The sequence below is a fragment of the Python bivittatus genome, unplaced genomic scaffold, assembly GCF_059951505.1.
Source record: "Python bivittatus isolate LINGU-HERP-01145 unplaced genomic scaffold, Pbiv_v1 ctg000980_np1212, whole genome shotgun sequence".
Taxonomy (NCBI): Eukaryota; Metazoa; Chordata; class Lepidosauria; order Squamata; family Pythonidae; genus Python; species Python bivittatus.
The window spans coordinates 59,940,582-59,955,512 of record NW_028277125.1 but is presented as its reverse complement, the minus strand read 5'-3'; the positions used below and the strand labels follow the sequence as shown (position 1 = coordinate 59,955,512).

The following is a 14,931-nucleotide window of genomic DNA, read 5'->3' as shown; positions in this document are numbered from 1 at the left end:
AGCTTCAGTCTTGTTACACTTACTTTAAAAAAACAAACCAACCCTGAATCCTTAAGGGCCAACCTTTAGAACCAGGAGCACTAGATGTAACAAGCAGAATTTAAAGAATGCAGGATGGTTGGCTACATTCTGAGCTCAGGAACAGGTCTTCAGCTGACCATCATTTCACATAAAGATTCCCTCCTGGCCATCTCAAGCTTTCTTCCGTCCAGATTTCCCATATAGTGTAATAAACAAACAAACAAACAAACCCTGCCAGTACTTTTCAGACTTTACGCCAGATACAGTAATACATTTAAGCTCTCCAGGAACTTAATGTCACCTTGGGTCGCTGGCCAAAGCAGAAACTTCACAGTCTCAACATGACATAGAGAAACTGCTTTACTGCAGGTAAGAAATTATCTGTCTGTCTGTCTGTCTGCCTACCTACACACAGATCTACTTACTCATATCTAATTATCCATCTCTGTCTCTCTCTACCCTCCCTTAAAGCCTAAGTCAGTGGACTTCTTCCTGTTTTTTCCCCAGCCTTCATATTAGCAGTGGCTACTCAACATTTACAGTACAGTTTTGTCTGAACTGAGCACCAGTGATTTTTGTCTCACCAGCTCCAGCCCTTATACTACTTTTAAACAACTGAGAGTGGGAAACCTTTTTAAATTACACTTATAGATCTCAACTGCCTTACTTTGTAATGGGTGTTGTATGAACATCCAGTAGTATTACAAGTTGCATCTGATGCAGTTCAGGAAAGCTTATGCCTTTTCATAAAAGAGGTTAGTTGGAAAAGGTGCTACCAGATTCTTCCTGATTTTTGTTCTCCTCCTACAATAACATTACAGGCTTATTGTACTCAAAGTGTTATAGTAAGGAAACAGATTGGCAACACTGCAAAGATATTTTGCACTTATATCACAGTGTCCTTATGGATTGCAGGCAAGGGATCACATCCCAGCATAGGTATATTGTCCATTTCGTCTTCCAATGTTGAGTGGGACTCAATGTTCCTGATCAATCACATTCCTGAAAAATTTGTTAACCAAACAAGCTATCCCCTTTTTGCTTTTATTCACCCCTATAACGGAATAAATGATATTCGAACAGTTAAAACCCTGCTTTCTTTCCAGAACAAAAGGGTCTGATATTTTTAAATTGGAGAGAAAAGTGAAATAAAAATTTCCATGGCTTTTCTACAATTTTTTTTTTTTGGTAAAAACAACTATATAGATTGGAAGTACTAATTTCATGCATAGCCCAATCTTTACAGTCAAGAATCCATTTTAGTATGTAGTCTTGGGGTGAGTGGGAAAGGGACTCATTTGTTTCCAATTTGTACATTAGACTTTCTATAAGCAAAAATAGCTCCCACATGGATCGTGATCATTAAGAGCAATTTCCCAATGCTATTCGAACACAGTAAGTTACACAAAGCAAAGCACTAAAGCTTGACTGGACTCCTTGCGATTACCTATAGCATATAGCATTTTACACTGTCTAGACAGATAGGAGCCTGAATTCACCACTTAACATGCTTGTGTACTTACTTTTTCAGAAGTAAATTGTCAAACAAAATATGCTGGCAGCTGTTTTTAATTTTGATTTTTAATGCCTGCTTTACTACTGTAGGAAATTAAGGAAGAGGAGAATATATACCTAGTGAATAAACATACCTATATGGCCATTAATTTTAGATTAATATAATTTCAATTCTGTTAAAAGTATTCTTGTTAAAAAATATTTTTTAAACCATAGATCAACTTGGCGTTTAAAGATACATTAGTATTGGCAGGGCTACAATTACCTAATAGCCATTCATTTTTCTTTTTGGTGCATCTGGATTATATTTTTAAAGTTGTGAATCAACTTTTTGCTGAGCCTAGCCAACTATCATATATTTTTTACTTTCACATCGTTACGTGACCTTGCTTTTTTCTTTGATCCAAAGGCGTTTATATTTTAACAACTTTTCTCACTTTGGTACATATTTGATGCTGTTAAATAAATGTAAAAGTTCAGCATTTACAGTAGGATACTCTATCTAATTGTAACTTTTAAGCGTGATGTGATTATAGAAGGAATGCATAATCAAGGGCTGTATAAAGGCATATTCATAAAGCATTACTGCAGCTGACAGAAAGGGACTGGGTAGGAAACAGATGCTAAATTAATGTCCAGCCGAAATTGTATCACAGATTGTATGCTAGATATACCTATAATATTGACTCAATCACCAGCTGTGGTACTGCTATAGAAAACAGAACTCTAATTGCTAAACAAATAAAATACCCCCAAAAAGACTCATAAACAGCACAAATTGTTTTCATTGGCCCATTTTCTTTTAAAATCTGGAGAAAAAGTGATACCAAAATGCTCTGGTCAATATGGGACCATCTAATAATGTTTGCCTACAGCTCAGGATATAATTAGGAGAGAAATTTACCATATGTTTTCCTGGCCTACAAGTCAATGAGCTATTTATCCTTTTAAAGGCATCAAAAGTAATTTCCAATGACATACTGGGCACAATGGCTATCTACAAGAGGACCTTTGAACCCTAAGAAAACAACCCAGAGCTATTGTTTCCTGTCAGTGAAGGAAAGAGAAAATGGTAGTCAAACTACTCCAGCCCACTTGCCAAGAAGTATGTTATTTCTCCTTTGAAAATGAGAGTCTTCAAAGAGAAATAAAAAGTTAACAGGCAAGAATAAGCACAAGTAGGGAAGAAAAGTCTTGGCTTGGCCAATAGAGAACGGACAGCTTCTGGCATAGCCCATCCCCAATGAGAAAGATGAATGAATCCCTGACAAAATGCAAGCAACAGGTGATGGAGATAGAGAGCAACATCTCAATTCCCACCCAACTGATACACATAATAGGCCCTGAGTGCAGATACAGAGAGAACAAACCGTTTCATCTCTTCTTTCCACTGACAGGCAAAGTTTTGCATCTCTTTTGACATTAAAAAAGAAGTAGGGCACCAACTGATAGCCCAGGATATGCAGCACATCACAGTAACAATGGAAAAGCTAGATGAGGAGGTGGACCTAACCCATGCTTGCTCTTCAGAACAAAGGGGCCCAAAACATTTGTGTAGGAATGGCACAAACAGAGAAGAAAAATGAAAGAAAGACATGCTTCAATGGATAAAACATATCTGAGTGAAGGTAGCAGAGACACAGATGTAGAAGGCCAGGCATGAAAACATAAAGGCTAACTTACAACAAGAACTGGCTACCTACAAAACAAAGTCCTGATCTTGAGTGACGTAGCAGGAATAATAATATGATGAGTGGGCTGAAGGACACCAGAGAATGCTACCCATACAGTACATTTAGTACAGACCAATAAATGCAATCTCCTCAATTACACAACCAAATTTCAGGATGGTGGTGGTTTTGCTTTTTCTCTTCTTTTTTTAAAAACTATATATCAAACCTGCCAAGCACAAATGCCTAGATAAAAGAACACTTTGTTTCCAGAATGATTCTGTGCTATAAACAATCTTTTGGTATATAGGAGTATGAATGCCCAGTGGAAAATTTAAGCACTCATGGTAGAAAGTGTTCTGTCTCTATGATTAGGCTAAACGATTTCCCTCTGGTGTTACTTGAGGCAGTCCATCTGAATTCTTCAATTTACAGCACTATTGTACAAAACAAGGACTCTGTGCATTTCCGCCTCAAATCTGTCAAAATCAACTTTAAGAAAATATTCTTACAACCTCTACATGTATAAAGTTCAACAATTTTCTAGAAGCAAATTGATCCCGATAATGAGAAAACTGTAATTTCAACAAAGACTTAGTGTTCCAACTACAATTGCTATAAATGCAACCTTCAAACTCTTCACACTACTCTAAATCACTTGCGTATTCCCAAAGCTTTTGCAGCCTTTCTCAATTTGAAGAGACAGTTGCAAATAGCTACAATAGTTCCTTCCTTTATGCCACTGTTCACATAATCTCTACAATATGGTATCAGTGCAACAATATGAGCTGCAGAATCAACACAGAACTTAGTAAAGCATTTTAATGTTCATTCCTGGTAGTAGTGAGGGGAGAAGAGTAAGAAATGTTACAAAATTCTCAACATGGAACACTATTGGGGTTTATACTGAGTTTTTTATGAAATGCTCTTAATAAACAATTATTAGCATTTAAGTGAGCTAAATAAATCAGAAGATGTAGACCATGTACAGATCGACTTTTTCCTGTTAAAAGCAAGGCCATTATACCAATATTGGTCTTCCCTTAAAGTAGGTTTCCATAAGGAAAAAAAATAGGACTCAGGTACAGCATTTGAAGCTACCTGTGGCAGTTACCTATTCTCAATATATAATAAAATATCTGTAGGATTTGATAAATTGTGGAAGCCCAATGGAGCGTCATAAAAACAATACGTTCTCCTAGGAGTAATTGTGGAGATTGTCTATAGCAGCTTAAGTATTCAAAACCACCTTTCCCAACCTAATGTAATTCAAATGTTTTGAACTATAAACCCTATACTATACCTGCTGACCACTGCCCATGCTGATTCAGAAGTTGTGGACAAAGGTATCACATCAGACTGGGAAAGGCTTCCTTAAAGAATAAGGCACAAATTGAGAAATAGAAATGAAATGTAGATTGTACATTCTCTTTATGTCTAGATGTCATTTTTCTGACTTACAAATCTAAAAAGAGTTCATAAGATTCAATGAAACAAGAATAGCATTAAAATTAAAATAGATCTGCTCTTTAAACTGAATTAAAGGAACAGGCAATAAATTAAGCCTCAACAAATTCTTATGCCACAGAAACAATATTAAACAGCCCAAGAGTTTTCAGGACTATCAACTGAGAGTCAAGCTACATTAATTGTAATGCACAACAGCCTCCAGAAAGGCACTAAGGACAAATTGGCAGAGCTTGAATATAATAGCCTCTGGTTCACTGCGATAACACCCATCCAAGAACATCCCACCCCTTCACTGCAGAGAGCAAGGCTAAATATTAAGGATTACTGTAAACTCTCGAAAGAAGGAATATTCCATGTCCAAGGGAACAGCCTTCTCAGTGTCGGTTCTCTGCTCATTTGGATGGAGATTCAGTTTATACAGACTCATTCATTTTAGCGCTGACATCAGGTAGTAATTCACAGCAAAAGAGGCTGTATGACGCAAATGGGAAACAGTAATAAAACTAAGTGTCATCAGTATACATTCCAGACAACAGCACTCCATTGATTCCACCAAATAAACTCAGTGAGCAGTGTCAGATTTACAGTAAAAAAAAAAAAAAAAACATCAGCAGTATGATCAAACCTGCAGGACAAATTCTAAACAAAGCAGTAGATCATTAAGCATGGTGACCCATCTAATATAGCAGTGTAGTTCATTGTCTGTGTCTTAAGGGTGGTCCTTTATCTTATGTGTGTGTGTGTGTACGTGTGTGTGTGTCTTCAAGTCAGTCTTCACTCCTGGCAACTGCATGCACAAATGCATGCAGTTTTCTTGGCAACATTTTTTGGGAGGGAAGTGATTTGCCTCTGACTTCTTCCTTTGGCTGAGAAAAAGTGGCTGGCCCGAAGTCATCCACTTGGCTCTGTGCCCAAGGCAGGACTAGAACTCATGGTCTCCCAGTTTCTAGCTCAATGCCTTTAAACACTGCACCAACTGGCTCTCCCTTTAACAATTAGTTTTATTTAAAAATGTGCAATTCATAGTATATAAATATTGTTCCATCAATAAACTATCCATCAATAAATAAAATCTCCCAAACCATGGGAAACTATCTTTCTGGGCAGCCTGCAGGAGTTGGGAGTTGCAGGCACCAATGGATGGGTATGAGAGCCCCTTGTTTGTTGGGTGCTGCAAGGCTCATTCTGTCTCCCATTTTTTAACATCCATATGAAGCTGCTTGGTGAAGTCATCAGATAGTTTGGGGTTCAATATCATCAATATGCTGGTGTTGTTTAACTGTACACTGCTACCTCAAGCCACACAGGTGATGCTCTCAACAACTTGACTGGAGACTATGAAGATCTGGATGGGATAGAAGAGCCTGAAGCTTAAACAAGACAGAATGATTGTTCATTCATTGCAGGTCACTGACATTCATAATTGTGTCCCTTGATGGGGTGGCACTGCCCTTGAAGGAGCAGGTGTGTGACTTGGAAGTCCTCCTGGACTCACAGGTATTGCTGGACAGGCAGGTGGAGGTTGTGACCTGGAGAGCTTTTGCCAAGCTTGTACATTACTCTGTTAGGAAATATATCTGATGGCAGTTCTGTTGTACAATTTCTAACCCTTTAAAAAAAAAAAATACAGATCATGTCTCAATGGAAATGCTTGCCTGGCTCCTATAGATCTATTTCATCCCACCTCCTAGGTTCCTGCATGTTGTTCCTGAATGTGTAGCTGCTATGCAATTACATCCACTTTGTTTTTCCCTATAAATCACAGTGGAAAATCCTTGATCCTTCAAATGTTGAATTCCAAATCCTATTGGCCCTAGCCAACCTGGCCAATTTTCAGGGATTGTAAGTGTTGTAATCCAAAACACCTGGAGGACCCAAGGTTCCCCATCCTTCATATATACACTTCTTTTTCTTCATCACTTTATTTCCAGGGGTCCACTAAATAACTGCCTCACGCCTCAACTCTTTCAATATTTTAAGTATTGTGACCCATGTGTATGTGTATATGCATTACAAACCATTTTGTGCACCTAGGTAGAAGGATTCTGCAGCGTTAAAGCATTCAAGAGATCACAGAAAGGTGCCACTGTCTTCACTAGAAGAAATTCATGGTATCTCTGTACAATATTATCCTCTGGTTCTTCATATTTGATGCAAGTGAGAGAAAGGCTTTTCTGACTATCTAGTCAAAACCAAGGAATAAGCTTATTTGATCTGAAACAGATCTATTGTGTTGACAACTCCCTTCAAAGTTAACTGTGGTTTGGCAAATCTGCTAAAGCAGCTAGGAGAGAAGGTCACTCCGAGCTGCGGTAAATGTACAAATGGCACCATCTAAGGGAACTAGAAGGTAGTACACGTGTCTTGTCTCAAAAGCAGCACTCTCTGCAAACAGTCATTCTCTAAAATACGGGGATCAGCTTGGATTTCAAACAGTGTAAATTATGCACACCATTTCATATTTTTCATGCTGCATTCTTTTTATTTTAAACACAAACTGCCTAGAAAAAGACATTGGCTTTTTGTGCACTTTCTTTATAAATGAATGTATACCCTACCAAATTACCAGGGGTTAGTAGCACATCATGTCTTCATTTGCATATTATCAGAGATTGGCTTGAGGGTGGACACATGGGCCATGTACAAGCTAATCCCTAATACAACATTCAGGCTGCCAGACCATGCACTCCATGCCTATGCTAGACAAGTAACAGAATTTATTTTCTCATTATAAATCTATGCATTATAGTTACACTATAGAGCCATAAAAGAAAAGGCAAGCGATGATGGCAGAGGAAACATATTACTAACTATAGGGAATGTAAGATTTATCTAACATGCACTGACCTGTACTTTCCCGTCCGTACTTGAAAAGCTCTCATTCCGCATTGCTGGGCACCTCCTACATCATTTACAATATCATCCCCAATCATGATGGCCTGTCACAGCAATGAAATACAGACAGAAATGAAGTCAAATGCATCTGAGTCCTGCCCTACTTCATCTTCATTGACGTAATAAACTGCTTGATTTGATATTTAATATAATCATCATACAAATTAAACAAGATAATATTGTCAATCTACAGATTTAAAATTAATCCACTTGGACTATAATTCAGTCTCTACTTACAAGGCTATACAGTTGAGCACTAATCTTTCAAGTGATCTGAACACCATCAGAAAAACCCAGATTTTTCTGATGTATTGCAAAGGGGAAATTGATATTTCAAGAAGATCTTTCCATTTCAAACATTAAATAGGTAAATTCCATAGCTTACTCTACTACATTTTCTCCCTTCCCCTACTCTCTCCTTTGCTCTTCTGTGTTTGTTGCCAGTCTAGATATATGATCCATTTAGATACTATGTGCACTGTCTCACAATCTAATGTTGTTCACCTTGTAACAAATACCAATTAATTGCATATTGCAGAGTTGGCTACAAATTAAATATGTTGGAATTTGGAATTCTAACATTTTTTTTTCTGATTCCTTTAAAACTTAAGATGTAATCAGAAGTTAAAGAGGAAATTATACTCCACAAAGCCATTAAAGCTAAGTGAAGTATTCAAATTCAGTAATATCATACTCTTGAGACTATGCTAAAATCAAAACTGAAAATGTCACTTACTCCTAAATAATGTTGGAAAAATATTTTGCTATGTATCCTGCTAGTGAAAGTTTGAAGGTTTTAGCTCCCAGAAGATCCCAGTCTAGAAAGATGCTAGAAGGAAAGAAGTCTGATCAGCTTTTTGTCTTTACTCATTTTTTTTAATGTTCAAGATGTTTGGAGTTCTTGGCATTTTCATGTTCTCATTCTTTTTCATAGCAAAAACATCTTCCACACTCAGAACTGTTCCTCAGAGACTTATTGTCCTATGCAGCATTTTCTAGGTGGGCCAGGTATCTACAAGGCATCACCTAGTCATTCCAGGAATTGCTACAAAGGAAATGCAGCACGCCTAATCATCTGCAGAGCAGAACTGTGGTCTCCCTTCAGAATATACCTGATGACCACAGCCACTCCTCCTCCCCTGCCCTGGAATCATGCCTGGTGCAACAACCTGAAACCCAGATGGGCAATCCTCACAAGGAACATCCCCCCTTTCACCCAATACAGGCCACAGTGATGTCAGGTCTGTTTTGTCATCCCGGATCAAGCTGTAAATGATGAGAGTTACAGTTTTTACAGGCAGACCTAACTCTTAGAAGCATCATCTAGAATCCAGAGCCTTTTGAAGCTCCACCACCTAGTAACGTAGAAGAGGGAAGAAGGCTAGAAGTGTTGAGTGGCTTGAGATTTTTGATTCTCTTTCCCTGGAGGCAGTCTGACTTCTACCTCCTATCATACCTTCTTCTCCCAATGGTGCCCCTTATCCTTCACTCCTTGGTCCATCTTCAACTGGAGCTCAAAGTCCCTCCTCCAGTCCAGTATGGATACTTTATTACAACTCAGTTCCTGGTTTTGTAGATATTTGCCTTAGGACTCGAAATGCAGATTGTCTACAAGCTGTCAGTCCTCTAATCCTTGCCCCTGCCCTTATGGATACAGCTGGCCTCCACAGTTGCCATAACCCAGATCAGTGGAGTTTCTTCCTCTAAAGTCCTAATCCTGCCTTTACTGTAAGAGGTAATCTACTGAGCCGAGAATGCTACTGACCATCATGTTTCCAACCTAACGCCAACCAGACAGTATCCAGCTCTCTCAGTCACTCATCTCAGCTCTGATCTTGCCCATCTGGCTCTATCCACTTCTAAACTCTTAGAAGCTTATTCAAGCTTACAGGGTTATTCCACACAACCCCAAATTCCTATTCATTCCATCTAGTTCTACAATGGATACCACTACCCATAGGCATCACATAAACTTAATGTCAGTGGCTGTCGTTAGCACCATTCCCAGCTAAACTGGGAACAGATTTTGAATTTCTAGAATCAAGCATCAGTTCTGCATTTTGTCCCAATCATCCATTTTTAGTAGTTGGGATGTTTTAAACCCTGTATTCCAAGCCCATGTCAAAGGAAGGTTTGCTTGCTTTCCTACTCTTATAATCTGTGGAAAGTGCACGATTTGCTATTTGGGAATTTAGGAACCTTTAAGCAACAATGTTATTTTTTAATGACATATATCAAACCACTACTGAAATGCAACTGTTTTGTGAACTTCTTGCAAATATGGCTCTGGTTATATTTACAAAAACAAGGTGTGGCAGGTAACTAAAGGGCCCTCAGATAGATATCCACCCTAAGTCAACAGGTCTTTAAGCTACCTATTAACCTGAGTTTTTTTAAACAGATTTTAAAGTTACTTAAAAAAACATATCCCTAAAACAATAAATGAATAGATTCAGTAAGTTCCTTTTTCGTTGTGCGTTCTACTGGCTGCTTAAGCAACCCAATAACTAAGTAGAAGTTTCCAATTCTTGTCCATGTCGGAAGAGGACTCCTCCTACTATACTTGCATATGTAAATACTGTTGAAGCTGTAGTACAGACATTTCAAATTCAATTAATTCTGGAAGCACTGTTAGATTTGTGGTCTGCTGAATTGACTTAGCAGGATCTGCCAATGTTCCTATATGGCTTTTCTATTGACTATTCATGGTTTACAGAAACAGTTTTCTTCTAATTTATAAAACCTCTGTGGAAGATCTGTACAAGACAGGGAAGCAGATAAGGTGGCTTCCACAGGAATCAAGTCTCTCATGCTGCAATTAAGAAGGTGCCTGAGTATGAGCAAAATGTTTCATTTTGTTTATAGAGAAGTTTTTGTGTAAGAAGGCCATCCACACTGAAAGTGCAGCTGCACTTGAGCAGCAGAGCTTGTCCAGGCCAGCTTGTGGTAGACGCATACAAAAATGTCCTCCAGCCTCCTGGGATTTCACAGATTTACTATCGGTGAAGGGCAATAATCACTAAAGGAGGAGCAATTATTCCCAAATCATTTAGGATTTAAAAAATCATTGGCAAGAAGATAGAGGTCAAGAGGTGCACTGTCAAGGGAAATAAAAAACTCTACCTGTCAAACCTAGGTTTAACTTCTTCTCTGGCTGCAAGATAGGAAGCAAAAACAAGAGAAAGGAAGGAGGAGAAAGAGAGAAGATAAAACTGAAAAGGTCACTCACTTGCTGAAGGCCAAAACAAGAATTCAAGTTTGTCTACACATTTTATACAGTGGTTCCTGACAAATTTAGTAATCATGAAATTATGAAAAAATGGAATGTGTTGCTCTCTGATGATCAATGATCATCATAAAGAAATTACTTCAAGAAACCTCTGCCATTGTGTGCAAAATTGTACTGAAAACTGAAGAACTAAAAGGTGAATTAAAAAGTAATAGCACAACCTACATTTGTCTGCTCAAAAGTAAGCCCCCCTGAGTTCACTGGAACATACACATACGATTGCAGCCCAAATCACAGACACACATTTTCCTCAAGACTGTGGCCGTTATAAAATTGCTAGATTCTTATCTTTCATTTTTTATACCAATTTAGCCTCATTTAGCCAAAGGGAGAGGGGGAAAAAAGCAGTCCTTAGGCTATTTATTTCTGAAATCACAAGCCTGTTTACCAATGGGTGAGACTGAAAGGATGCTGACTGATAGGATCAGTAATTGGAGCAAGCAGTTAAAAATTCTTTGTTGTTGTTCAGAAGCTTGCTATTGGTCTTAGCTAAGCACACTTACTCAGCCTAGGCGCTTTAATTTTTTTTCTCCCCCCCCCCCCCCCCGCCCGGTGTCTTTGAGTCAGGGTTGACTCCTGATGACTGCCTGGATAAATCCCTGCAGTCTTCTTGGCAAGATTTTGGAAGTGATTTGCCATTGTCTTCTTCCTAGAGCTGAGAGAAAGTGACTAGCCCAAGGTCACCCAGCTGGCTTCATGCCTAAGGTGGGACTAGAACTCACAGTCTCCTGGTTTCTAGCTGATGCTTTAACCACTACACCAAACTGCATCTTTTAAATTTAGTAGAGGTCAAATATGGTAGCAATTGTAAAATTGCAGTACAAAATGTATGCTCACAATTTATTATAAAGTCTGTAACAATAGATTGGTATCTTCTTACTTGTTCCAACATATAAGTTTATCTATGGTTTCTAAGCCATCCCCACAACCACCCACCGAACCTGGTTACAGGACCAAGTCTTCTTGTTAAACCAATTAAATAAGCTCACAAAAGAAGAGGTTCTATCCCATCTTTCTTCTTGTAATTCCCAACAATCTTCCTTATAGGATTGGGAAAGGGGCAGTTAAGGAATGGTGTAGGCAAGCAAGGTGGCGGCTGCAGGAGGGAAAAAAGGATGGGGAAAAAAATTCTTCTATGACATTTTCTTTAACTCGACATCTCAGATGCTAATCAGTTTAACAATGTAGGGGAGCTCCATTATCGTGTATGCAAAACAGTTGCCCAACAACTGGGACATTATGGGGAGTTCTGCTACTGTGATATAATATTGTGTGTTTATTTTCTGTTACAACTAAGTCTCAAGCTTTCTCCAAGGTGGCTGAAGTTGCCTTTCATCCTCACAATCGTTCTGCGAGAAAGGATAAGGATAAGATATGGAAGAAAGAGAGAGAAATGTAAGAGCTACATTGTTATATTGTCAATGTGGTTTCCCATGCTCTAGCCCAACACTGTAGCGCACAGAGATATTTTAAAATTTGGTCATATAAATGCTCAGGCAGCAGAGTTGGTGATGTATTAGCATTCAGAGAAACCATATGGAGAGCAGGTGATAACCACTGGTAACATATGAAATGCTTATGAAATATCTATCTATCTATCTATCTATCCATCCATCCATCCATCCATCCATCCATCCATCCATCCATCCATCCATCCATCCACCCACCCACCCACCCACCCACCGTCCTGGACGAAACCTGGAGCATCCAGGAGTACATCAGTAAGATGGCAACAAAAGAAAAACCATGAGCTCACAACCATAGCACATGCTTTATATACAAGAATTCTCAAGCTTGGTCCGACACCTTGATATGAGGTAGTTTGGAAGGAGTTCTCTATGAAATCACAGAAAACTGGTTTGCAAAGGCAGAGAAACAGTAAGAAGCTGGATGGATCAAGGGCCAAAGCAAATTCCTGTGTTCAGTTATGTAATCCATGCTACGTCCAATACCCTTTCTCTTGGGCTGCTTTCTATTATCATTTATGCAGTTCTGGTTGTGGCAATTTCTCATATTTAAAGAAGAAAATCAGAGCTAACAATGAGCTGCTTTGTTTTTAATGGGAAAAAAACTCAAGAACTAAAGAACTAAAAACATGGGATGACATCATTTCCAGAGTGAGGGGTCGCATTCCAGAATTAGAAGATACTTTCACATGGACTCCTTTCCAGAAACTGCTCTGCATCTTTATGATTTCATAGCACTGTCTGTGTTTGGCAGTTGAACCAATTTCTTCCTGGCTTTGGTGTATTGAAAAAAAACATCTATCCCACTGCAACTCAGAAGCTCAGCAGAACTTGTGGGCAGGCCTGTCCCTCATCCTACCTCTCTGGTCTTGGGATCAGAGAAGAGGAGTAGTGATTTACCTGCTCTGCATCATTCCTCATAACAGCCACTTCTTTTTTCATTTTTATTTTTGGAAATCAATGAGCCCATGAAGTAAATGAAATAGATGGACAGGAGTGGGACAATGCATGACTGGCATTCTTTGTACTTTCCTACTGGACTGCTAAAAAGAAGTAAGCAGAGGTTGACAGCAGTGAATTGCTTTTGAGGGATTAGAGAGTAAAAGCATTGGTGGTATGGAAGTCCCTCAGAAGCAAACTCGGATTCTCTTCCTTGCTAGTTAACCCAGATGCTAGAAGTACCTCTGCTCAACTAGGTCTCCTAAGGTCTCACAAATACAAATCTCGAATTGCCCATTGTTTAGAAGATTCAGGATGCATTGTGTCAAGCAGATGGCTCTGACAATGCAAGTAACATTCTTGATTTCAATCTAGTACAGTGACATTAGGAAAAGGTGGGAAAGTTACCTTGAGTACTATAGTAAATGCATTCTTATGTTTTCTTATATATATTTGGCACTAGCACAATCAGAAATTTGCAACTACTGATAGTCGCAAACACATACTAGTGTAATCGATTGTAACTCCCATTAGAATAGGACAATTTACTACCAATAGACCTCTATTCATTATGGTATTAAGCTATTGGAACCTTAACATTATTTAGGTTTTATTGTATTGCAGTAAAAGTCACCCACTGTTACAACAACTTTAAATGTAATAGGTATTAGGCTATTTCAGTATCCTTTAAAGGTATGTTATTCTTTGTTATATTACTGAATCATAAGAAGAGCCTGGTTACCTTTAAGAGTCTTAAATTTCCTATCTATTAAAGTAATTCCAGCAATCTTTTTTTTCCAAGGCTATTCAGGAAAGGTTAAAATGAAAATTGGACTTTAGGGAGTAACTTCCATTCCAAGAGCCAGTTGAAAACATCTCAGCTGAAGCTAGCAAAGGCAGGATCACTTTACAAAGCAGTTATCAAGGGAAATGATTGGTGATAACTTTATTGATTAAAGTAACTCCAAAAATTTCAAACTTTAGCCACTACATAGGCAAGACAATTGAAAATGATGTAGGGGCAAAATGAAGACATATGAAGACTGTTACAAGTTTTACAAAGCACAGGTGGAGATTTACAGTGATTTAATGATGCAGTTAATGTCATATTTAAGTGCAATACATAAATGGACCTGAACATTTTATGATGAAAGTCATCATGCTATTATTTTATTACCTTAGGCAGGGACTGACATCCACATAAAATGTCTTTTCAAAATATCAGTTAGATACATTTTTCCAGGAGATAATATTTTCATTTCCAGCAGCAACTGGGCCCAGATGAACAGAATGCTATTTGTACTTTCAAATTCTGAATTGTATTATTCATAACAAGTAAGTCTGAATGGTGCGACTAAATCAGGGTGAGAGTGAAGGTATACTATTTGATTTTAAGAGAGAGAGATGATATATAAATTGGAGAAAAACAGAACTGCCAAGTTCCAGATCCCCAAATTCAGTAAGAACAATAAATAAATGGTCACCCAAGCATTCAAGAATTAAGTGTCATGCAGCATCTTAAAATCTGATTTGAAACATCAGATATATTAATTTTAATGTTTTTAAAATTGTAAAAAACACTTTAACAGATGATGACCATTATGTTGTAAAGTAGCCATTATCAATCTTCTGCACTCCATTCGTTTTGGACTATAACCGGAAAAGC

General features: G+C 38.2%; 1 protein-coding gene across 2 annotated transcripts in view; it reads right to left on the bottom strand.

Moving 5' to 3' along the window:
- Nucleotides 1-14,931, bottom strand: part of LHPP (phospholysine phosphohistidine inorganic pyrophosphate phosphatase) — a 146,831-nt gene that overhangs the window by 87,284 nt on the left and 44,616 nt on the right. For both annotated transcript variants that reach the window (XM_088131760.1, XM_088131761.1), the window contains exon 6: nt 7,524-7,615. In XM_088131760.1, the coding sequence (XP_087987886.1) occupies nt 7,524-7,615 (92 nt within the window). The remainder of the gene's footprint in view (nt 1-7,523; nt 7,616-14,931) is intronic.